Raw genomic sequence first — 24837 nt, forward strand, 5'->3', positions numbered from 1 at the left:
CAGCTCACTATTGCTATCACCATTTGTTTAGCTTATTGCTTTGCAGAGGTAAGATGGGCACGACAGCTCTTATAGGGGCCTCCCATCTTACTCATCTCCTTCTCCCCTCCATTTTCTTTTCTTTTTTTCTTTTTCTTTTTTAAAGCTCTTTGTGTGAAGAGTTCTGTGCGCAAGCAAGAACTTGGTCTAAAGTGGAGCAGACCACAGAACTGTAACTGGTCCCAGCAGCTGGGATCCTCTACCTCTGACTCCTTAAATATCATAGAGAAGCTATCAAGAATAAGTGTCCTCTTTCTCCTGTGATGCCAGGACAATATCCTGTTCCATTGGGGTTCTATCCTCCTTCCCCTTGTGGTTCAGTACTGTCTGCTCCCCCAACACATACCACATCTCCCTAGGAAAACTTGCTCTTTCCTGACACTCTTCAAGAACAGTTTTGGGTAAAATTATCTGATTATTATCGGCCTTATGGGTGAAGGAGCATCTTCCTTATAAAAATAAAAAAGCCTATTGATAAATCTCTCTGTGGGTTTCCACAACCGTTATAAAAATTTTGCTGTAGCTAGTGGAACCATATTTTGTGAAGCAATTTTCAAGAACTTAAGTTTTTGGGAAAGGGCAAATTTTGGGACTTAGCTGAAGTAAGTGCCAGACAAATTTAATGACTTCTGATACTGATCTAATGCATTGGATTTCAGTGGCTAGATAACATTCATAGTGGTATCTGGTTACCTGTTAACAGGTGTGAACTAGTCTGTTACAAAGTACTCTCACAATGCAGTTCTGTTCATGCTGCTTCCCTTAATGTTTTAAATGCTTTGTTTCAATGCTTGCTTTAATTTTATGAATTGCTTTAGAAACTATCCTCAGCATAAAGGATTCCCATAATCTTCTAACAGTCATGATAACTTAATTTGTGTTTCCACTGAGTGCCAAGTGAGATTTACAGTATTCTTCTCTTATTCAAATTATTGCTCTGGGAAGACTCTAAAGAAATCTACTTATTTGACTCAGCACCACCAAAAAAACTCCTTGGTCCACATTTCTATTTGTCATGCATAACTTCTTAAATTTTGTAGATAAGCCAAATAAAAATAAGAAATGCTTCCACACTTTGCAATTCCAATGAAAAGTTTTTAAATAATCCCCTGCAGTGTTTAAAATCCAAATAATGCAGCACTAAGAATCTGAAAGTGGAATAGGCTTGGTTTTCATTGTCCAAGCTAAATGAAATGCAACAAGTAAATGACTAAATAAAAAAAAGAGAAATAAGGTGTTAATAACACAACTAAAGATCTGCTTGAAGTGCTTTAAACTGTTCTTCTTTAGTTTAAAAGGACAGTGTTAAAAAGTCTGCCTAATTTTGGATTGCCCACTCTAGATAGGTGAACATTTTGTTCAGGAATCTCTTCTCCTGCCTTCACCACTCTCAAAACTTGTGAAACAGAACATATTTGAAATACTAATCTACTAGGGGAAATAAAGAAAAAGTACTTGCAGCAAAATGTAAACTTTGTTTTTTTTATTATTTCTTCTAGATTGTGGATTTCTTAAAGAAAAAACATGATTTTGTAGACCTCATTATAAAGCACATAGGGACCTCTGCTATTATGGACTTGTTGCTCAGGCTGCTTACTTGTATAGAACCTCCACAGCCCAGGCAAGAAGTATTAAATGTAAGTAAAACTATATGACTTGTTATAGTGGTTGGCATGGGTGAACTCTTAGAACCTGTCTGTTACGCTAGTCTAGTTTAACTTCATGTGGTTTAAACATATATGGTGGCACTGGTATAAACTCCTGTGTTTAAATAAAAATTGCAAGAGTGACTAATCTCTCACAAGACTTCTCTTCTCCCAGTTTGTTTTTAACATCTGTTTAACTCAGACCCTTGTGTTTTTAAACTGCCTTCTAAAGGTTGGCCTAAACAGTTTGTGGTCATTTTAATTGTTGTTTTTAAACCAATTAGGCCTTGTCTACACTTAAATTCTGCTGGTTTAACTATGCCAATATAGTTAAAGCAGCAAAAACCCTGTTGTAGATGCAGTTCTACTGGTATAGCTAGTGTAGATGAAGTTAAGTTGGTATAGCTTATTTCACTTTATTAAACTGAAATAAGATAGGTCAGTATAATTACATCTACATTAGGGGAGTTTTGCTGGCGTAAAATTAATTTAATTAACTATATTGGTAGTGGTTTTTTTTTTTTTTATGCTGGAAAAACAGTGTTAGACCAGGTCATGGTTAAACTGGTGCAAACCCCAAGTGTGGTCACACTTATATCAGTTTAAAACTGTTACTGGTTTAGCTTGTCAGTTTTAAACTGGTATGAGTTTGCACCAGTTTCATTAAGTCAGTCTTCAAACTTGCACTGTAAATTGGTCAGGTTCTACTTTTTTATCTCTTGGTGGCCATGCTAAGCAAGGCCCTGCCCTTGATGGCATTTCTCTGATTGGTCAGGTCTGCACTACAAATGTATGCCAGCATAGTAGTTATCTTGCTCAGGAGTGTGAGATGTGGGTTTTGTGACCTGGTATATCAACACTAGCAACACTTTGCCACTATTATATACTGATATACCAGTACCAGCAAAGCACTTCTGAGACCTGGCCTCTGTTTTGGATGTAACACAATAATAAGGGGAACTTGTATGGGAGAATGGAGGGATTCTGGGAGCCCCTCGTGTGTGCAAAGCATTGTTCCTACAGAAGCAACAAAATGTACAACCCTTTATTAATGTTACCTTGATACTCTGAGAAACTATGTATGCTTTTTTTCCTGATGTTGTTCATGTAAAGAAGGCTTTTTTTGAAAGCCTCATATATTGGTGGCGGTGGTTTCTTTGACGTAATTGTTTCTTTGCATCTTTAAAGTTCATCTTTGGGCCTTTTGTAAAATATAGTTCTGATCTCCATTGTAACTGGAACTATAGCTTTTTGTATTAGGAAGCCTAATGTTTCAAACATGTGCATGAGTTAGGATTGCACAACTATGAGATGCAGCGTGACCTGTTTAAAGCCTCAATTAAATACGTGGTATCTAGATGTAGTTCCATAGTCTGTAAAACTCTAGAAATTCAGGAATACCGTGAACTTTTTAAATATTATGCTGAGTATTTCACAACTGTTCATTTTGGAGTCTTGTATTTGAATTGCTGTGTATTTGTGGCAGGTTGCCACAAATGTGGCTTTTTTAGAAACAAACAAAACTTGTGTGATACTAGTGCTTGAAAGAGGTACTAATAACATGACCTGAATCAGGTACTGTGTAGGCAAGATACTGTACTATGTTTCTGGGTACTGTAGTACTCCTACAACTAAGTTGTGGGCTTTTTAAAAAGTGACTGCGAATTGATTGTATGGTAACTCCTCGCTTAACTTTGTAGTTATGTTCTTGAAAAACGCGAGTTTAAGTGAAACGATATTAAGCGAATCCAATATCCCCATAAGAATTAATGTAAATGGGGGGGGGGGGGAGGGGTTAGGTTCCAGGGAATTTTTTTCCTGCCATACAAAAGACAAAAAGTATAAATTTTAAACAATTTTAAACAATTTAATACTGTAATCAGCAATGATGATAATGAACTTGGTCGAGGTAGTGGAGTCCGAGGATGGAAGAGGGTGGATCGTCTGGCTGCTCCTCTTGCTGTTTTTGCTGAACCTTTCCAACTCGAAAAAGCACATCTAGAGATTGTTGTTTTGCTTCCCTTCTGCCCCCCCCCCGGTAAATTTCTTTATAGCAATTCATTGCATGACCAGCTCCCCTAACCACTTTGGAGCTGTGTTCCCTGTTAGGATCATCATCACTAAGGATTTGCAAGCCAGCAGCTTCAATCATTTGGAAAGCTTCAGAAAGATGTTTGGCAGTCAAATTTCGATGGTTTGGTTCTTTTTACTTCTTGGCCCTCTTGTTTCATTGCTCTCATTACCTCTAGTTGCATCAGATCTTCATTGGTTAGCTCTTCTCTTTGTGATTGCAGAAGCTGTGTAACATCAGCTTCTTCCACCTCATCAAAATCTGCTTTCATGGCCAAGCCAAGGATAACTTCCTTCATAGCGGGGACAACATCTTTAAATCCTGTTAAGTCTTTGCCACGTTCAGGCCACAGCTTTACCCACACACCATTCATGCATGCCTGAGTAACTTCAGCCGAGGACTTACCGATGTTATCGATGCACTTGCGGATGTTGTTATCACGCCAAAATTTCCGAATTGTAGGCTTGCCTTCCCTTCCCCATCAGTGCCTCTGATGAGCTGGTCAAAAGTACGGTGTAAGAATACCCTTTAAATGCAGCAATGGCACCTTGGTCCGTGGGTTGGATGAGTGATGTGGTGGTAGGTGGCAGAAAGACAACTTTAACGTTTTCACACAGGTCGTCCAGGTTGATTGGATGAGCTGGTGCATTATCAATAAGTAATAAAATCTGGAAATCAAGATTTTCTTTGGCACAGTATTCCTTCCATGCAGGGACGGCATAGAGAGTCGGCCATTTTGAAAAAAAAGTTATCCATACCGCCTTATTGGATGTCCAAATGACCAGAAGGTGTTCCTTTGAAAATCTCTTGAGAGCTTGTGGTGTTTCAGATTGGTACACTGTCAGCGGTTTCATCTTCATGTCTCCGGTAGCATTACCACCTAAAAGCAAGGTTAGGCGGTCTTTAGCTGCTTTAAATCTGGGCACTGTCTTCTCTTGGGAAATTTAAGTCCGTTCAGGCATCCTCGTCCAGTAGAGGCCCATTTCATCGACATTGAAGACTTGCTTAGGTGAATAGCCACCTTACTTGATTATTTTCTTGAGATAGTTGGGGAATTTTTTAGCTGCTGCAGTGTCTGCATTAGCCGCTTCACTGAACATCTTGATGTTATGGAGGTGGGAAGCGCCTCTTGAACTGATCAAACCATCCCCGACTTGCCGTGAACATCTCTGGCTGTGATCCTTCACCGTGGTCTCTCTTCAAATTGTCATACAAACTTTTTGCCTTAGCTTGTATCACTAGCAAACTTAGAGGCAAGTTCTGCTGGTTTTGGTCCTCTATCCACACTTAGAGAAGACGCTGAGCACTAGCCCATATCTTGTTGGCATTACTCCGAATTGTTCTCACGGTGATCGGAGTAAGACCAGAGCGATGCCAATGTCTACCGCAAGCTCGCCTACATCAAAACGCCTTAAAATGTCTGATTTAGTACACAAACTAATCGTTTTCCTGGTTTTCTTACTGCTAGTGGTACTGCTCCTGCTAGGCACTCCACTATCAATTACTGAGCGTTTTTGACTCATGATGCTGGGTGATATTGTACAATCACAACGAGCTAGAAATGTTCAGGGAATATTCTACTTGTACAGACACAATGTAAACAACGAGTGTTTACTATAGTCTAGTATGTCTGTTGCTATAGTAGTTTCCGCCTGATCTGCATGAAGAGCGATACATAGCCCTCCACCATTACATTTAAAACAGACTTGCACAGGGCCACTGGAGCAATGTCCTATCTCAGCTCCTTGTAGCTGAGTGTACTTCCCAAGCAAATCAACAGAGCCAGACGTGTACCCAGAAACCTCCTGCTACAAGACAGGCCCCAAAAAGAAACCAACAGAACTCCACTGGCCATCACCTACAGTCCTCAGCTTAAACCTCTCCAACGCATCATCAGTGTTCTACAATCCATCCTGGACAATGATCCCTCACTTTCACAGCCTTGGGAGGCAGGCCAGTCCTTGCCCACAGACAACCTACCAACCTTAAGCATATTCTCACCAGCAACCACACACCGCACCATAACAACTCTAACTCAGGAACCAACCCATGCAACAAAACTCGATGCCAACTCTGCCCACATATCTACACCAGCAACACCATCACTGGACCTAACCAGATCAGCTACAACATCACCGGCTCATTCACCTGCACGTCCACCAATGTTATATATGCCATCATATGCCAGCAATGCCCCTCTGCTATGTACATTGGCCAAACTGGACAGTCACTACACAAGAGGATAAATGGACACAAGTCAGATATCAGGAATGGCAATATACAAAAACCTGTAGGAGAACACTTCAGCCTCCCTGGCCACACAATAGCAGATGTAAAGGTAGCCATCTTACAGCAAAAAAACTTCAGGACCAGACTCCAAAGAGAACCTGCTGAGCTCCAGTTCATTTGCAAATTTGACACCATCAGATCAGGATTAAACAAAGACTGTGAATGGCTATCCATCTACAGAAGCAGTTTCTCCACACTTGGTGTTCACACCTCAACTGCTAGCAGAGCACCTCACCCTCCCTGATTGAACTAACCTCGTTATCTCCATACTGATTTATACCTGCCTCTGGAAATTTCCATTACTTGCATCTGAAGAAGTGAGGTTCTTACCCACGAAAGCTTATGCTCCCTATACTTCTGTTAGTCTTAAAGGTACCACAGGACCCTCTGTTGCTTTTTACAGATTCAGACTAACACGGCTACCCCTCTGATAGTTTGGTAACATGTTCCTCAGAGGGCTACATTGACCGTTTTAGCTATTTGCACTAATACATTGGAGTTTGGGGATATGTGTACACATCCAGTATGTGAAGAAGTCTTCTGGGGTCCGAAGGCCTGTACATGGTATTGCTTTTTTCTTCAGGTCCAGTACTGTAATCTATTTTTCTCATAGAGAAGAGTTCTTTCCTATAAGTTGAGAAAATAAGCAAGAAAGTTTGGAAGATATGGAGCCAGTATCTCTCAACATTGTTATTCAGTATCTAGTTATAATGCAAAATGGCAAGTGTGATGCCACTATCTCCAAGCAAATAGAATACCTTTTTCATAAATTGTATTTAATTACTTTCCACAAAAGATTATAGTAGGCCAGCAGTAGTCACTGGCACTACACATTTCTGTTCTATTCTTGGTATCTACTCTGAAAATTTTGAATTTATTATACAAAAATATTTTGAAGAATAAGAATGCTACTAAAGAAATTGTGATAGATGACCTTCAACATGCTCAGGTTATGCTTTGTATATTTCTCTAATTTAAAGGAAAAATACTGCATTTTTATTCAATATCACTAATTTTTTTTACAGTGGTTAAATGAGGAGAGAATTATCCAGCGGCTTGTAGAAATTGTACATCCGTCTCAAGATGAAGATGTAAGTACTATTTTGTGCTTGTCAAGATCCAGCTGTTTAGCTTATTAATTACTACTGTTACAAGCAGTTATGATTCTAGTAGGCCTATCTTAGCTGACAGAAAATCTTAAAGCAATATTGTAATCAGAAATAGGACTTTAATATCAGTATTGACTTTGCTTATTTATGGAATTAGTACTTATTATCTGACCTGCATCAAAGTCTGGCCCCTGAAATTCTTGAGGGGATGAAATAGGATGGCAGGAATCTCCTAGCAGTGCTATTCTGCCATGTTGGTGGCAGTGGAATGGAGTCCTGTCTAAAGGCATTTGATGTTTAGAAATGTGTTGAAAAAAACTTTTACCTTCCCCTGTAAAATAACATAAATTGCTTGGCATCTGGTCGTGTTTTTTGTGCACAACTTCATAATTTCTGGGATGGAAGGATTCTTTAGATAGTGTGTAGTCCTATACTGCTCTTACAACATTTTTTTTTTCTTTTTCAGAGGCATTCAAATGCATCACAGTCGCTCTGTGAAATTATTCGCCTGAGCAGAGACCAGATGTTACAAATACAGAACAGCTCAGAACCAGATCCGCTGCTTGCAACTCTAGAAAAGTATGTTGGACAGTTTAACTTCTGATTTATTTGCCTTGTACTTCTGAGAATGGTGGCATTTATTTTTAGTTATTTGAAGCCTTTTGGAAATAATTACTTTCCCATTACATGCATCCAACAAAATGTATGGGTGTTTCCTGAAGTAACTAAATTTATGAAAGTGAGCAAAGCTGAATTTAAATTGACATCACACAGTTTTATGCATGGTAGGTCTGGTCTGATAGTTGTGCATTATGCTGGCACTTAACAGATGTCTGGATTTAAAACACTTAGATCTGCTGCTGTGAGCTAATAACTGCCAGAAAAATGGTGAAGGAAACCAGTTTGATATTGTGGAAGGAGGGGAAAAATGTGAAAATGGCTCTGAACCTCCATCCAATCTTGACCAGCAGTTTTATAAAGAAACACTGTAGCTACTTGTCTCTGTATAAACACTTATTTGTATTTTTAAAAGTTGTATGTCTAACTTTATTGATGTTTTCTCTCTAGGCAAGAAATTATAGAACAGCTACTATCAAATATTTTTCATAAAGAGAAAAATGAATCTGCAATAGTCAGTGCAATCCAAATATTACTGACCTTACTTGAGACAAGACGACCAACGTAAGACTTTTCCCCCTGATCTGTGATCACATCCTTTGTGAGATTTGTGCTGCTGCTGAATTGACCTTTTGTAGAGGTGGCATGATTTGCATCCTTCCATGAACTGCAGGAAGTATTATGCACTTCCCCCACCCCCACTCCCCAACAGGTGTCTGCCAGCTTCACATCTGGAAGGGTCCTCTTGATCTAATGTAAAAACGTAGCCATATAAACTTTTAGATTGCATCCTTAAATACCAGCTTTATTTCTCAGCTTTTGAAATCCTTTATCCCGGCCTTCATATCAGCTTATGTTTAGATCCTACAGTGATGGAATTATAAGTGTCTGAGCACATCAGTGTTCTCAGTTGTGGTCTGGTCCCAAGATTCTCAGATTCTATGAAAAGCATGATATGAAATGTTTGACGTGTTCCTACATTTTACAGCCTTGTTTTGATAGCTGATGATGGCTCCCATCTGAGTGTCCCTTATGACTGTTCACCACAAGCCATTTCTGTGTCTGGTCTTGCTTTCCTTGTGTTTCAACTTCTGCTCTTAGCTGATGCTAACAGGTGCGGTCTTTAATATCTGTTGTGGTTGGATCCAGCCCAAGGGCCTATTTTGACCCCAAAGCATCTGCAACCTAGTCTTCAGCAGACTTGAACTTCTTTCTTTTTTTTCTTTTATTTTTTTCTCATCAGTCTGTTCTTTTTTCGAGAACTGAAAGAGGAGGAAGATGATGCACACTCCTTGATCACTTCCCTATCTGTTTGCTCATACTTGCCTCTCTTTAATGTTTGAATTTTTTACTTGTTGATTCCTCTGCCAGAGGCACAGGGTTTAAGTTGGTAGAAGATCTGCTTTGTATTGGGCTCGTGACATTACAATTTACAGCTGTCGCGCTGCAGGCATACATTGTGTCTCAAAACTTTAAGCTGTGAAGAAACAAATTCTTCTAAATATTTTTAGTAATCTTGATGAAAAATTTTAAAAGTGACATAGGAGCTTAAGTGACTGTCAGTGAAAGTTATTGGGGACTTACGGCATATCTACACTACAATCTTAAATTGGCCTAAGTTAAGAATTCTAACTCCTCGTCAACCTAGCCCAGGATTGGCAAACTATGGCCCACGGGCCGCGTCTGGCCTGTCAGACCTTTTAATCCACCCCTTGAGCTCCCGCCAGGGAGTGGGGTCGAGGGCTTGCCCCACTCCGCATGTGCCGTGGCTCTGCGTGGCTCCTGGAAGCAGCGACATGTTTCTCCCTCCGGCCCCTACGCGTAGGGATAGCTGGGGGCTATGCAAGTGCAAGCTCTGCAACTCCGCGTAGGAGCCAGAGGGGGGACAAACCACTGCTTCCAGGAGCTGCTTGAGTTAAGCGCTGCTGGGAGTCTGCACCCCTGACCTCCTCCCACACCCCAATTCCCCCCATCCCTGATCCCCTCCCACCCTCCAAACCCCTCAGTCCCAGCCCAGAGCACCCTCCTGCACCCCAAACCCCTCATCCCCAGCTCCACCCCAGAGCCTGCACCTCCAGCTGGAGCCCTCACCCCCCTCCCACACCCTGAACTCCTAATTTCTGGACCCATCGCAGAGCCTGCACCCCCGCCAGAGCCCTCACCCTCTCCCGCACCCCAACCTCCAGTTTCATGAGCATTCCTGGCCTGCAATACAGTTTCCATACCCAAATGTGGCCCTCAGACCAAAATGTTTGCCCACCCCTGACGTAGCCATATCTATGCCAGGAGTTAGATTGACCTAACTGTGTCTCACAGGGCATGAAATTGTTCACATCCCTGAGCTATGCCACTAGGTTGATCTAATTTTTAAGTGTAGGCCAGGCTTTACATGCTTTTAAAACTTGTAATGTTTGGCATAAAGCATTTCCTAGGGATTGATGATGACTTGCTATTAACCAGTGTTGTGAACTCCACACAGCAGGAAGAGACCAGACAAACCCTGAGGACGGGGGGAACGAAGACTGAGCCTGCCTGAGCCCCACTACCTCGGGTGGGGAAGCTGAAGCCCAAGAGCTTCAACTCCAGGCTGGGGGCCTGTAACCTGAGCCCCACCGCCCAGGGCTGAAGCTCTCTGGCTTTGGCTTCAGCCCTGGGTGGCAGGGCTCGGGCTTCAGCTTTGGTTCCAGCACATCTAAGCCTGCCCTGGCAACCCCGTTAAAATGGGGCCGTGACCCACTTTGGGGTCCCGACCCACAGTTTGAGAACCGCTGCTCTAGATTTACCCCTTTGTGTATAGTCTTTTTTCTAGTTATAGGTTTACAGAGCTGGTGCTATGTTAAGATTGTCTCTAACTTGAGTTAATATTGTAACTAATCCTGCAATATACTCATCAAACTCTTCTTTGTATATTTAGATTTGAAGGTCATATAGAGATCTGTCCTCCAGGCATGAGCCATTCAACATATTCAGTCAACAAAAGTGTTTTAGAAGCCATAAAAGCACGACTTGCATCCTTCCATGAGCTACTGCTTGAGCCCCCGAAAGTAAGTGGAATTGTAACGCTACCAAATGAAAATGGAGACAGATTACAGGCTGTCATTTAGCGATAAAGGCTTTAAAAATAATAGTTTTTCTTCAAGTGCTTTCTCATGTCCATTCCATGTTAGATGTGTGTGCATGGCATGCACCATTGCCAGAGATTTTTTTTCCCCCTCAGTGGTATCCATTGGGCTGGCTCTAGCACCCTCTGGTGCCATGCGCTTGTGGACCACTATAAAGGGCTTGGGTTGTTTAGTCTGACAAAGCGAAGGCTGAGGGGGGATATGATTGCTATCTTTAAATATATTAGAGGGATTAATACAAGGGAGGGAGAAGAATTATTCCAGCTTAGTACTAATGTGGATACAAGAACGAATGGATATAAACTGGCCGTGGGGAAGTTCAGGCTTGGAATTAGACGAAGGTTTCTGACCGTCAGAGGGGTGAAATATTGGAACGGCCTTCCGAGGGAAACGGGGGGGGCGACGGACCTGTCTGGTTTTAAGATTAAGTTAGATAAGTTTATGGAGGGAATGGTTTAATGGTAAAACATAGTAGTCAAGGAAAACCAAGCAATGGTAGGTAAATAGTATAATGGCTAACAGGGGTCAGGCTGGAGACTCTTGCCTATATGCTCGGGGTCTTACTGATCGCCATATTTGGGGTCGGGAAGGAATTTTCCTCCAGGGCAGATTGGCTGAGCCTCTGGAGGTTTTTCGCCTTCCTCCGCAGCATGGGGCAGGGATCTCTAGCAGGAGGGTCTCTGCCGATTGAAGTCACTAAAAACAGGATTGGGGACTTCAACAGCAGAGTCCAGGGAAGGGGTAGGGACGGTTTTATGGCCTGCAGCATGCAGGGGGTCAGACCAGATGATCATAATGGTCCCTTCTGACCTTAAAGTCTATGAGTCAGTCCCCCATACCATCTCAGTTTCTTCTTAACGCCCAGGATGGTCACTGGAACACCTTCTCTTGCTTCGGCAAGGGATTCATTAAGGGCTTTTTCTGTTATTCTCTAGTTTAGTTATTTTCCATTTTAATTTCTAGTAGTAATGTAGATAATATTACTGTATATAGTGAGACCCCCCCCCCCCCCTTTTGCCTCAGGGGCTGGGCATGCCCTGGTCTCTGGGCTAAAAACCCTGCGCCTCCTGCAGCAAGCCTGTGCTGGTGGGCAACCCACACTCTGAAAAGTCTGGAAGAAGCTCACATATAAGGGTGTGCCAAATCTGCCGCAACTTCAAGTCTTGTACAAAAAGGAGAGGGAGGCTTGACGAAGAGCTGTCCTAATGGAAGCCACATGTAGACCTGCATCAGAGCCAAGCAAGTTGGACTCAGCGCCTCAGCTTCGATGTAAAGCACTCTCTGGCGCTGCATGTTTCTCAGCACCTGTCCAGTACTGAGAGAGAAGCACAAGAAACTGATCCGAGAGAGGACACTGCCCAATATTGAGGAAAGCCAGGACCCTGATGGGACAACTACTGGCTCTGATGAGCGTGTCGAACAGAATGGAGCATGTTGCCCCGAGCTCATATCCAGCACCAGGCCCTTCGGTACTGACCAGAGGAAACCTGGCCCTTCTGTCGTCGGCAAAGATGTCTCTGGTACGGCACCGGTCGATGAAAACAAAGGGTACTGCTACCCCATGGTCTCCTGAAGAGTTCTCTTCCTCAGAGTCAGAGGTGGAGCCCTGTGCAGAGCCAAAGGGCCACTGCCAATATCTGTCCTACATCCCGCTGGTTCTTGGTGTCTTCAAGCTGGCACCGATCCCCCTCCCTGGCTCTAACCAGGAAGCCAAAGAAAACCATGAGGGGAAGATCCCCCTATTTCCCATAAGGACTCTCCTCCACCCTGTCCTTTCCAAGACCCGTGCCGGGCGACTTGACACCTCCATCACGGAGTTGGGCCCCAGCTCAAGTAGAGCGGTCCAGCCCATCCTGCACTATGCCTGCCATCCCAGACAGTGATGAGGTCCTCTGTCATCTAGAAGTCCCGTCGACACCGGAGGCCCTGCAGGCAGCGCAGGAGATCCTGACACTACCAGTGCCTCCCTCACCAGCTCTGGTGGTACCCTGGTCAAAGGGTAAACCCGCCTTGGGTCCTTACTGTGTGTCCCTACCTCAGCGGCACCACTCCCCATCACGGGGGATGTCCTGCCAATGCTCGCCCACTCGGAGCCGTCACATCAGGGAGGCAGGCTCAACGAAGCCGTCTTCGGTCTCCGGGCCCTTGGCGCTGACACGCACCCCCCCAGCAAGAGCATCGCGACCGCTGTTCGTGTCTCCAAGGCCTCTGCACCGGTCATGTGAACCATCATTTGAACGCGGCCACGGGTAACTGATGCCCATTGCTGACATGCGGATCCCCGCTTTCAGGAAATCAGACAACCCGGTACCAGTTGGGCAGCGTGCGGCGTAGATCGCAGGTCTACCAATGCCAATCTGCTGAACACCAACGGTCCCTGAGTTCCCGCACGAGGGACTGGTCTCGGTCGGTCAGGTCGACGTTGAGGCGTAGCGGCTGGCACCGCATGGAGAAGGAACGCCGGTCCACTCAATCATGATTGCCTGGTAGCGACCATTCTGCCTTGGGCTCCAGAACTAAGCAGGAGTCTTTGACAAGCCCCGGCACCAGCGGTACCATCCAGTCGTTGGGAAGGCAACCTACCCCGTGGCCCCAAAGCCAGTGGCTACCAGCTGCCTGGTACCCCTGGAACCTGTGGGGGTTTCCCCAGCTCTCGGAGACAGTCCGCTTGGTGGCGGAGTCCTCGGATAGGCCATCAGCCTCAGCATCCCGCCCTCCAAGAGAAATAGAGGTCCTGTAAGGCAGGACACCTAGGCCCACGAGCAGACAGGGGAGCAGTCTGGACCACCAGGGGATGTGGTGGCTCCCACAGCACTGGCTTCGTCCTCATCGTTGCCCAACGAAGCCATCACGGGTCCCCCTCACCCAGTTCCACAAAATGATGCTAAGGCTCATCAGGAGCTTTTGAAGAGGGTTGCCTCCAACCTGGGGCTCCAGGCGGAGGAGCTAGAGGAGCCCTCAGACTCCCTATTTGACATCCTCTGCTCCACGGCACCTGCTAGGATGGCTTTGCCCCTACACTAAGGGGTATCAAAAATTAATGCCCTATGGCAAACTCCCTCCTCCCTGCCCCCCCATTACAAAAAGGGCTGAATGGCCATGAGTATCTCTACACCCACCTGGCTCAAAACTCTGTCGTAGTTGAGGCAGTTAATCGAAGAGAGAGGCGGGGCAACCCGGGCCCACACCGGAAAATAGAGATTGGATCTGTTTGGGCAAAAAGTTTGTCTTCCAGCCTCCAATTGAGGGTGGCCAGCCACCAGGCCCTTCTCTGCTGCTACAATTACAACATGTGGTAGGCCATGGCCAAGTGTGAGGTTTCGCTTCCCGAAGAGTTCAGGAAGGAATTCCTGGTGATCCTTGGAGGGCACAGCTGTGGCCAGGGTGGCCCTCCAGGAGGTTCGGACGCGACGGACTCCGCAGCTGGCACCATGGCCTCGGCCATCTCCATGCAGCGGGCATCCTGGCTGCTTCTCTCTGGCCTGTTGACAGAGGCTCAGCAGTCAATGCAGGACCTCCCATTCGACGGCCAGGCCCTGTTTGCAGAACAGATGGACAGTAAGCTGCATGAGCTAAAGGACTCCTGCCCCACCCTGAAAACTCTAAGGCTGTACATCCTCAGTCCAGCCTGTAAGTGCTTCAAACCGCACCCAGCTCAGGGGTCAAGGGAGCCAACCCCAACAGGGCCGCCCCCCAAAAAGAGCAGGGGCTACAAACACCGTCTGAGCTACCTACCTTCTCCCTTCGCCCAATCGTGTTCGACCTGCAATAAGCAGGGGAGCAAGTGGGCGTTTTGAGGGTGGGCCCGAGGGCGACCTATCTGACTATACCCTGGATCTATCTTTCCCGCCTTTCTCCAATCGCCTTTCTTTTTTCTTCCCGGCATGGACCACCATAACTTCGGACCGCTGGGTCTTCAGTACAGTGGCGCAGGGTTATACCTTCCAGTTTCTATCTCCCCCCCCCCCCCCCCTTCCACACCCTTCTTCCCCGTCCCTCTTTAGGGACTCCCCTCATGAGAATCTCCTCGCACAGGAGGTAGAAGGGTTGCTGCAGCTGGGTGCGGTGGAAGAGGTTCCTCATGAATACAGGAACAAGGGGTTCTATTCCCAGTACTACTTAATCCCAAAGGCCAGGGGTGGTCTACGGCCCATCCTGGACCTGCAAGACCTCAGCAAATACCTAAAGAAGTTGAAGTTTCACATGGTCTCCCTGACCTCCATCATCCTCTCCCTGGATCCAGGAGACTGGTATGCCACTCTCGACTTGAAGGACATGTATTTTCATACAGCGATCTTCCAAGCGCACAGGCACTTCCTACACTTCACTACCAGTTTGCGGTCCTCCCTTTCGGCTTAGCAAAAGCACCAAGGGTGTTTACCAAGTGCATGTCGGTAGTAGCTCAGGTGTCGGGCTATCCAGATCTACCTGTACCTTGACCACTGGCTGGTCAAAGGTTGATCCAAGTCCAAAGGGCTGTTGCGGTGCTGTAGGCCACATGCCGATCCCTGGGCCTGCTGGTAAACAACAAAAAGTAGACGTCAGTTCCAGTGCAAAGGACAGAGTTTGTCGGAGCGGTGCTTAACTCCACCTGCGCCAGAGCTGGCTGACCAAGGGCCGCTCAGTGGCTCAGGTGAGAAACAGCATCCACCTGATCCAAGTCACCTTCTGTGCCCTGGGCCTATTGATAAGCAAAGGTTGACTCTTGTCCCTGTCCAGAGAATAGTTTGAGGGTTGTGCTCAATTAGACTCTGGCCAGAGTCGTCCTCCTGAAGTCTCTGTTCCAGATAATGTCAGTTTTGATGTCGAAGGTCAAGGCTCACCTGGTCACGACAGCCTGGTTTTGCCTCAGACTTTTGGGAAACATGGCTGTGTGCAATTACATGGTGCAGCATGCAAGACTACGCCTCAGGCCCATTCAGGCTTGGCTGGCCTCTGTGTACTTACTGAACTGTCACTACTTGGATTCTGTGCTTACCGTTCCTGTTCCGGACCTTGTCTCCCTTGACTGGTGTAAGGATCCCTGATCAAGGATGAATATAGGCAAACAACACAGGAATGCAGGGGCAAGATTAGAAAGGCAAAGGCACAAAATGAGCCCAAATTAGCTACGGGAATAAAGGGAAACAGGAAGACTTTTTAATCAATACATTAGAAGCAAGAGGAAGACCAAAGACAGGGTAGGCCCACTGCTTAGTGAAGAGGTAGAAACAGTAACAGAAAACTTGGAAATGGCAGAGATGCTTAATGACTGCTTTGTTTCGGTCTTCACCGAGAAGTCTGAAGGAATGCCTAACCTAGTGAATGCTAATGGGAAGGGGGTAGGTTTAGCAGATAAAATAAAAAAAAGTTAAAAATCACTTAGAAAAGTTAGATGCCTGCAAGTCACCAGGGCCTGATGAAATGCATCCTAGAATACTCAAGGAGCTAATAGAGGAGGTATCTGAGCCTCTAGCTATTATCTTTGGAAAGTCATGGGAGATGGGAGAGATTCCAGAAGACTGGAAAAGGGGCAAATATAGTGCCCATCTATAAAAAAGGAAATAAAAACAACCCAAGAAACTACAGACCAGTTAGTTTAACTTCTGTGCCAGGGAAGATAATGGAGCAAGTAATTAAGGAAATCCTCTGCAAACACTTGGAAGGCGGTAAGGTGATAGGGAATAGCCAGCATGGATTTGTAAAGAACAAATCGTGTCAAACCAATCTGATAGCTTTCTTTGATAGGATAACGAGCCTTGTGGATAAAGGAGAAGCTGTGGATGTGGTATACCTAGACTTTAGTAAGGTATTTGATATGGTCTTGCATGATATTCTTATCGATAAACTAGACAAATACAATTTAGATGGGGCTACTAAAAGGCGGGTGCATAACTGGCTGGATAACTGTACTCAGAGAGTTATTAATGGTTCCCATCCTGCTGGAAAGGCATAACAGGTGGGGTTCCGCAGGGGTCTGTTTTGGGACCGGCTCTGTTCAATATCTTCATTAACGACTTAGATATTGGCATAGAAAGTACGCTTATTAAGTTTGTGGATGATACCAAACTGGGAGGGATTGCAACCGCTTTGGAGGGCAGGGTCATAATTCAAAATGATCTGGACAAATTGGAGAAATGGTCTGAGGTAAACAGGATGAAGTTTAATAAAGACAAATGCAAAGTGCTCCACTTAGGAAGGAACAATCAGTTTCACACATACAGAATGGGAAGAGACTGTCTAGGAAGGAGTACGGCAGAAAGGGATCTAGGGGTTATAGTGGACCACAAGCTAAATATGAGTCAACAGTGTGATGCTGTTGCAAAAAAAGCAAACATGATTCTGGGATGTATTAACAGGTGTGTTCTGAGCAAGACACGAGAAGTCATTCTTCCGCTCTACTCTGCGCTGGTTAGGCCTCAGCTGGAGTATTGTGTCTAGTTCTGGGCACTGCATTTCAAGAAAGATGTGGAGAAATTGGAGAGGGTCCAGAGAAGAGCAGCAAGAATGATTAAAGGTCTTGAGAACATGACCTATGAAGGAAGGCTGAAAGAATTGGGTTTCTTTAGTTTGGAAAAGAGAAGACTGAGAGGGGACAGATCACAGCTGTTTACTCCTCTTGAACCTCAGGGCCCTCCACCTGATCATGTGAATGTGCCATGGTTGATCCCAGCAGAACAGGCCTGTTCAGAACAAGTCTGCCAGGTTTTGCTAGGTAATGGGTAACTGTCTACTAAAGTGACTTACCTAGCCAAGTGGAAGCACTTCTGTGTGGTCTTCCCAACGAGGTCTCTCTCCGACTTGGTTGCCCCTCCGGTCTGTGCTGGAATACCCGCTCCATCTGAAACAGGGACTAGCTTTTTCATCGATCACAGTGCGTCTAAGAGCAGTCCTAGCCTTCCACCCTCTGATGGTCAGTATGTTGATCTTCTCTCATGAAATGTCCATCCTCTTCCTGAAGGGATTGGAAAGATTTTATCCTCAGATTCACAAACTGATTCCACCTAAACCTGGTCTTATGAAGACTCATGGGCCTCCCCTTTGAGCCACTGGCATTGTTCCCGCTCTTGTATCTCTCCTGGAAGGTTGGCTTCCTGGTAACAATTACTTTGGCCAGGAGGGTCTCAGAAATCAGGGCTCTTACATCAGAACCTCCGTATATGGTGTTCTTTAAGGACAAGATTCAACTGCGTCCCCACCCAGCATTCCTTCCAAAGGTGGTCTCATCGTTTCATAGTAATCGGGCTGTTTCCTGCCAGTTTTCTTCCTGAAACCGCACAGGAACGCAGAGGAGTGGTGTCTCCACTAGCTGGATGTTAGACGCGCCCTGGCCTTCTACGTGGAGAGGACCAAACTGGTCTGTAAACTATGCAGCACTTTTGTGTCAGAAGACAGGATGAAAGGCCTATCGATTTCAACCCAGAGAATTTAATCCTGGATCACTCCCTGTATGTGCACGTGCTACAAGCAGGTGGGCAGTCCAACCTCTTGCCATCTTTACCGTCCATTCGACCAGGGCTCAGGCCTCAGCAGCAGCATTTCTGGCCCAGTCCAAGACCTCTGCAGATCAGCGACCTGGTCGTCAGTTCATACCTTCTCCATCCACTACGCTATCACCCAGCAGGCCAGAGATGATGCCAGGTTTGGCAGAGCAGTGTTGCAGTCTGCATGTCCATGAACTCTGAACCTATCTCCTTGGGCACCGCTTGTCATCTAATGTGAAATGGACATGAGCAAGCACTCGGAGAAGAAAAAACGATTACTAACCTTTCCGTTAGTCTTGCATCTGAAGAAGTGAGGTTCTTACCCACGAAAGCTTATGCTCCCAATACTTCTGTTAGTCTCAAAGGTGCCACAGGACCCTCTGTTGCTTTTAACCTTTCCGTAACTCTTGTTCTTCAAGATGTGTTCCTCATGTCCGTTCCCCAACCTCCTGTCCCCCTGTTGGAGTTAGCTGGCAAGAAGGAACTGAGAGGGTGTGGGACTGTTAGGCCCCTTTATGCTGGCGCATGAGCTCACGGCACCAGAGGATGCTAGTTGCCTTGATAGATACCACTGAGGGAAAAATCTTCAGCAATGGTGAACGTGGCGTGCGCACACCTAATGTGGAATGGACATGAGCCACACATCTTGAAGAACAGTGGTGACAGCAAGGTTAGTAACTTTTTTATTCAGAAACCAGTTTAATGAAAGCTAAAAAGTACATTTTAGCCTGTTTAACGCACAGACTATAAGCCTTTTTCTGAGCCACCTATACTTTGGCTATTCATTAGTGATTAACTACTTCTGTAATGTATTGGCGTTCATATTTTCAACTGTTTGACTTTGTTTAATGGAGCAAAATAGAGAAAAAGCAATTGCACTAAAATGCAACAAAATATCCTTTCCTTTCTTTGGAAAGGAGCATACCAAAATAAAGCAGAAATAAATGGTCCAGAAGAAGGATGTATCATGGAGGGGCAAGACAAAGCTTCCATATACACTGTGGAAAAGATTGGGAAAGCTCACTTTAGAGAGATGCTTTAAGAAGACATGAGGTCTATAAAAAGACAGAGGAGAAAAGGTAGATCATTTGTAGATCACCAGGGACATCTGGTGAAATTGAAAGGCTCCAGATGTATTAAAAAAGTGCATTTTTCATAAGGAAACCTGCAGAACTCATTGTTCTACGATATAATTGTGGTCAAGAGCATAGAATTTGAAGGATAATGAGAATATCCATATTTGTAGTAGGTAGGTAGGATGCTTTCTTAGAAAGGAGATAAAATCTCCATTCAGGGCACAACTGAACCACTAAATGACGGGGACACTTCTTCCTTAATCCCTGTTTGCTGTTTATTGCATAACTGTCCACTATGAGGTTTTTGCCTTCCTTGGAAGCAGCTGGTATTGACCACTGTCAGACAGTTTATCTGAGTACACAAACCACTGGTCTGATCTGGTATCGCAATTCCTAAATTCCTGTGCAAGTATGCTGGCATTTATATGACAGCAGTAGGGACCATTAAACTTTTACAATATTCTCTTCACTAAAACAAACATAATTATTCTGAAGTCTGCAGCTAAGGTTTATTTCTCTCTTCTGACTTTAGAAAATTTACCACAATAATTATTTTTCTTGCCTGGATAAATACAAAAACTGCTTAACTAGATACACTGGACTTGAATAGTTAGAGCTTGATAAAGTGTGTTCTAAATCACTGTTCTCTCCGGTAAATGTCCGTTGTGGGCCTGAATGCAGTTCCTTTTACGTGTCCATAATGCCACTAAGTTTGTACACTCCATATCTTTTTATTTCCCCCAGCCTAATTGTCTTCTCATTGTTCCCAGTCCATAGTGCTAGAAAATAAGTGTTAACGTATGGAACTAAAACATGCTGTCCCACAACATAATGTCATGCTACTACTGCCAAATTGGCCATACAAGATTCTTACCACATTTTCTGTTTGTGGATAAATAACACTGAGCTGACTTGAAATAAATGTGTACTTTTAAAAAAAATTGTTCCGATGGACTTTTTTTGTCTAGAAAAGTGTTATGAAGACAACATGGGGCGTATTGGATCCACCTGTGGGAAACACTCGCTTAAATGTGATTAGGTTGATATCCAGCCTTCTACAGACTAACACAAACAATGTGAACTTGGAACTTATGGAGTTGAACAGCATAGGAGTTATATTGGTAAGAATAATTTACTTACACTGTTAAAACCTCTACACTACCCTCTTCATTTTTATAAAATCACAGAAATTAGATGGCAAAGTCCTGTTAAGATATCACAATGTCTATTCATTTTGTCAGTGCAGATTGTGCCCTAGAGTGTTTTGCAGTAAGCCATGTGATGAGGCTTTCACCACTTTCCTTGTGAGACTATTCCACCATCTGGATTTTGTTAAACTTTCTTCCTGATTGTAACGGAAAATTTTCCTCAGCTCTGCTTAATTGTTTACTCTTTAGTCCTCTATACAGTACATGGCTTTTCATACTCCTTGGTGTTTACACTCTACAGACAGATCTAGATTTCTACCTTATCTTTGCTATCTCCCCATGCTCAAATTCTTTCAGCCAACCTACGTAAACGTACTTTGCTTTTATTCTTTCTTTCCAAGTCATTCCTTAATTTTTTTTGTGCTTTTAATTCCTTTTAAATGTGTCAACTGTATATAGTGCATTAAGTACAGTCCCATCAGTGACATTAAGGACTGGTTATCTCCCTGGTCTGAAATGGTATCTCTCTGTATGCTGCCAAACCTGTGGTGGTTTTGCTACTGTATTGTACTTGAAAACCTGTATCTAGTTGGCGATCTTCTTGCCACATAGATTTTCCCACGGAATGTGTATTTTTGCCTTATGTTCTAGCATGCATTTTTTCCAGGTTGACTTTTATTTCCTACTTATGCTTCAAACTTTTTATTACCATTATTTTTTGTCCTCCTTGGCTTTGCATACACCTCCATTTTATATAAACTTAATTTGGTATGCTGTTTGTATAATACATTGTATTAGTGTAGGGTGTAAAATAAAACTAGGCCTAAGCCATTTAAACGTTCTTCATATTCTGCAGTGGATGCCATTTTAAAATGATTTTACAAATGCAAAGTTTACTATGGTATTCCCTATACTTGGAATGGGAAATACCATAAATCTCGTGGTAGGCTTAATTACTGTGAGTAGTAACCATCCAGTTTTAATAGCACCTTCTTAAGGAAGACTGTTGCATTCCTAAAGACATTTTGAATGATATATTGTCACAGTTCAGGGCAACTGCACCTGTATTCCCTCTCTATGGTCCCTTGTGGACACCCACTCTAGGCTTCCTCAGCAGTCACATCTCTTGGGCAGAGACCCAGGTCTGCACTCCCTCCTGATTAGGGTTTTTCCAGGCTGCACAGTCCCCTTCTTACATTGTGTGATATTCCCGGCAAGCAGCGTTTGCACTTAGCTGTTTATATCATTTGGAGAGAAAGCAAAGTGCCCACACAACCCTGTCTAAGCAAGCACACTTATTCTTAAGGTGAAAGTATTACAGAAAAAAATATTAAACAATAAAAACCTACGTGCATGCTAATAAGCTTACCCGAGATCACCCCAACTAACCTCGGGCTCGGATAGGTTTCTTCAAAACCCACAACTAAGTTTTTTCTCCATGGTTACAAGGTCAGAACTGTCTCAGATTCAGAACCACCATGAATAGTTTGGTCTTTCCTTTATTCAGCTTGGGTCTTTGATCTTCAGGTTCCAGGAACAGGTAATCAACAATATTGTCTCCTCGGGGTAGCTTCAAAAATCTGGGTTTTTGCATAACTTTATGTGGGAAATTTACATTCACGTCCCCCTAGAGATTCCCAGGAGAACCACTTAACACGGTATGTCCTTAAAATCCATTCTTATCTGGCACATAGTTTAATACGGTCATTTGAAGTTCATAACACTTGCCAGGATTCACATAACATTCTCTTTCCCTTCCCCCCAGCCCCAGGCTATAAACAATACATATTGGGGAGACTACAATGGGTCATATTGGAAGGTGAACTGTTAAGCTGGAGGGAGGTTACCAGTGGAGTTCCTCAGGGATCAGTCTTGGGACCAATCTTCATTCACATTTTTATTAATGACCTTCCCACAAAAAGTGGGAGTGTGCTAATAAAATTTGCAGATGACACAAAGTTGAGAGATATTGCCAGTAGAGGAGAGGACTGGAATATCCTACAAAAAGATCTGGATTTCCTTAAAAACTGGACTAATAGAAATGGGATGAAATTTAATAGTGTAAAGTGCAAGGTCATGCACTTAGGGACTAACAATAACAGTTTTTGCTCTAAGCTGGGGATTTATCAGTTGAAGCATCAGAGGCGAAAGACCTGGATGTATAGGTTGATCACAGGATAAGGCTGGTAAGCCTAATTGGTTGAAACTGTAGTACAGAACAGAATTATCAGACACCTAGATGAATACAGTTTGTTTGGGAAGAGTCAACATGGTTTTTGTAAAGGGAAATCATGCTTCACCCATCTATTAGAATTCTTTGAGGAGGTTAACAAGCATGTGGACACGGGAGATCCAGTGAATATAGTGTACTTAAATTTTCAGAAAGCCTTTGACAAGGTCCTTCATCAAAGGCTCTTAAGCAAAGTAAGGTGTCATGGGATAAGAGGGAAGGTCCTCTATGGATCAGTAACTGGTTAAAAGATAGGAAACAAATGGTAGGAATAAACGGTCAGTTTTCAGAATGGAGAGAGGTAAATAGCGGTGTTCCCCAGGAGTCTGTACTGGGACCAGTCCTATTCAACTTATTCATAAATGATCTGGAAAAAGGGGTAAACAGTTGTGGCAAAATTTGCAGATAACTATTTTGAGTAGTTGGGTAAGTCCAAAGCAGACTGTGAAGAGTTACAAAAGGATCTCACAAAACTGAGTGACTGGGCAACAAAATGGCAGATGAAATTCAGTGTTGTTAAATGCAAAGTAATGCACATTGGAAAACATAATCCCAACTATACATATAAAATTATAGGGTCTAAATTAGCTGTTACCACTCAAGAAAGAGATCTTGGAGTCATTGTGGATAGTTCACTGAAAACATCTATTCAGTGTGCAGTGACAATCAAAAAGAATGTTGGGAATCATTAGGAAAGGGATAGATAAGACAGAAAATATCATATTGCCTCCATATAAATCCATGGTACACCCACGTTTTGAATACTGCATGTAGATTGGTTGCCTCATCTCAAAGATGTATTGGAATTGGAAAAGGTACAGAAAAGGGCAATAAAAATGATAAGGGATATGGATCAGCTTCCCTCTGAGGAGAGATGAATAAGACTGGGACTCTTCAGCTTGGTAGAGAGATGACGGGGGGGGGGGGGGGGATATGATAGAGGTCTATGAAATCATGACTGGTGTGAAGAAAGTAAATAAGGAAATGTTATTTGCTCCTTCTCATAAGACAAGAACTAGGGGTCACCAAATGAAATTAATAGGCAGCAGGTTTAAAACAAACAAAAGGAAGTATTTCTTCAGACAATGCAGTGTCAGCCTGTGGAACTCTTTGCCAGAGGCCTGTTGTGAAGGCCAAGACTATAACAGGGTTCAAAAAAACTAGATAAATTCATGGAGGATATGTCTATCAGTGACTATTAGCCACGATGAGCAGGGATGGTGTCCCTAGCCTCTGTTTGCCAGAAGCTGGGAATGGGTGATGGGATGGATCACTTGATTACCTCTCTGTTCATTCCGTCTGAAGCATCTGGCATTGGCCACTGTTGGAAGACAGGATACTGAGCTAGATAGACCATTGCTCTGACCCAATATGGCCGCTTTTATGTTCTTATGATGACTGTGAGCCACCAATGAGCTGCGGCCGTGAAAAAGTAATGCAGACCTAGGATCCATCAGGCGAGGTATTTCCAGTAGACACAGGGAAGTGTTAATACCATTATACAAAGCATTGGTGAGACCTCATCCGGAATACTGTGTGCTATTTTGGTCTCCCATGTTTAAGAAAGATGAATTCAAACTGGAACAGGTGCAGGGAAGGGCTACTAGGATGATCTGAGGAATGGAAAACCTATCTCATGAGAGGAGACTCAACGAGCTTGGCTGAGGGGAGATATGATTGCTCTCTATATATACTTCAGAGGGATAAACACCAGGGAGGGAGAGGAGTTATTTAAGCTAAGCGCCAGTGTGGACCTGACAAAAATGGATATAAACTGGCCATCAACAAGTTTAGGCTGAAATTAGACCAAGGTTTCTAAGGCCTTGTCTTCACTTACCGGAGGGTCCGGCGGCACGCAATCGATGTTCTGGGATCGATTTATCGCGTCTGATTAAGACGCGATAAATCGATCCCGGATCGATCCCGGAAGTGCTCACAGTCAGCGCCGGTACTCCAGCTCGCCGAGAGGAGTACGTGGCATCGACTGGGGGAGACTTCCTGCCGCGTCTGGACCGCGGTAAGTTCG

General features: G+C 44.1%; 1 protein-coding gene across 47 annotated transcripts in view; it reads left to right on the forward strand.

Annotated features, from left to right (window-relative positions):
• The window catches only part of PPP6R3 (protein phosphatase 6 regulatory subunit 3), a 131460-nt gene that overhangs the window by 49434 nt on the left and 57189 nt on the right, over positions 1-24837 (forward strand). For 42 of the 47 annotated variants that reach the window (XM_065594610.1, XM_065594617.1, XM_065594618.1 and 39 more), the window contains 6 exons: positions 1539-1676; positions 7071-7136; positions 7621-7733; positions 8223-8336; positions 10687-10816; positions 20402-20554. In XM_065594610.1, coding sequence (XP_065450682.1) covers positions 1539-1676; positions 7071-7136; positions 7621-7733; positions 8223-8336; positions 10687-10816; positions 20402-20554 — 714 coding nt within the window. The remainder of the gene's footprint in view (positions 1-1538; positions 1677-7070; positions 7137-7620; positions 7734-8222; positions 8337-10686; positions 10817-20401; positions 20555-24837) is intronic. The other 5 variants (XM_065594648.1, XM_065594647.1, XM_065594651.1 and 2 more) reach the window with 1 other exon arrangement.

This window comes from Chrysemys picta, chromosome 4 (genome assembly GCF_011386835.1).
Source record: "Chrysemys picta bellii isolate R12L10 chromosome 4, ASM1138683v2, whole genome shotgun sequence".
In the NCBI taxonomy this organism is placed as follows: domain Eukaryota; kingdom Metazoa; phylum Chordata; order Testudines; family Emydidae; genus Chrysemys; species Chrysemys picta.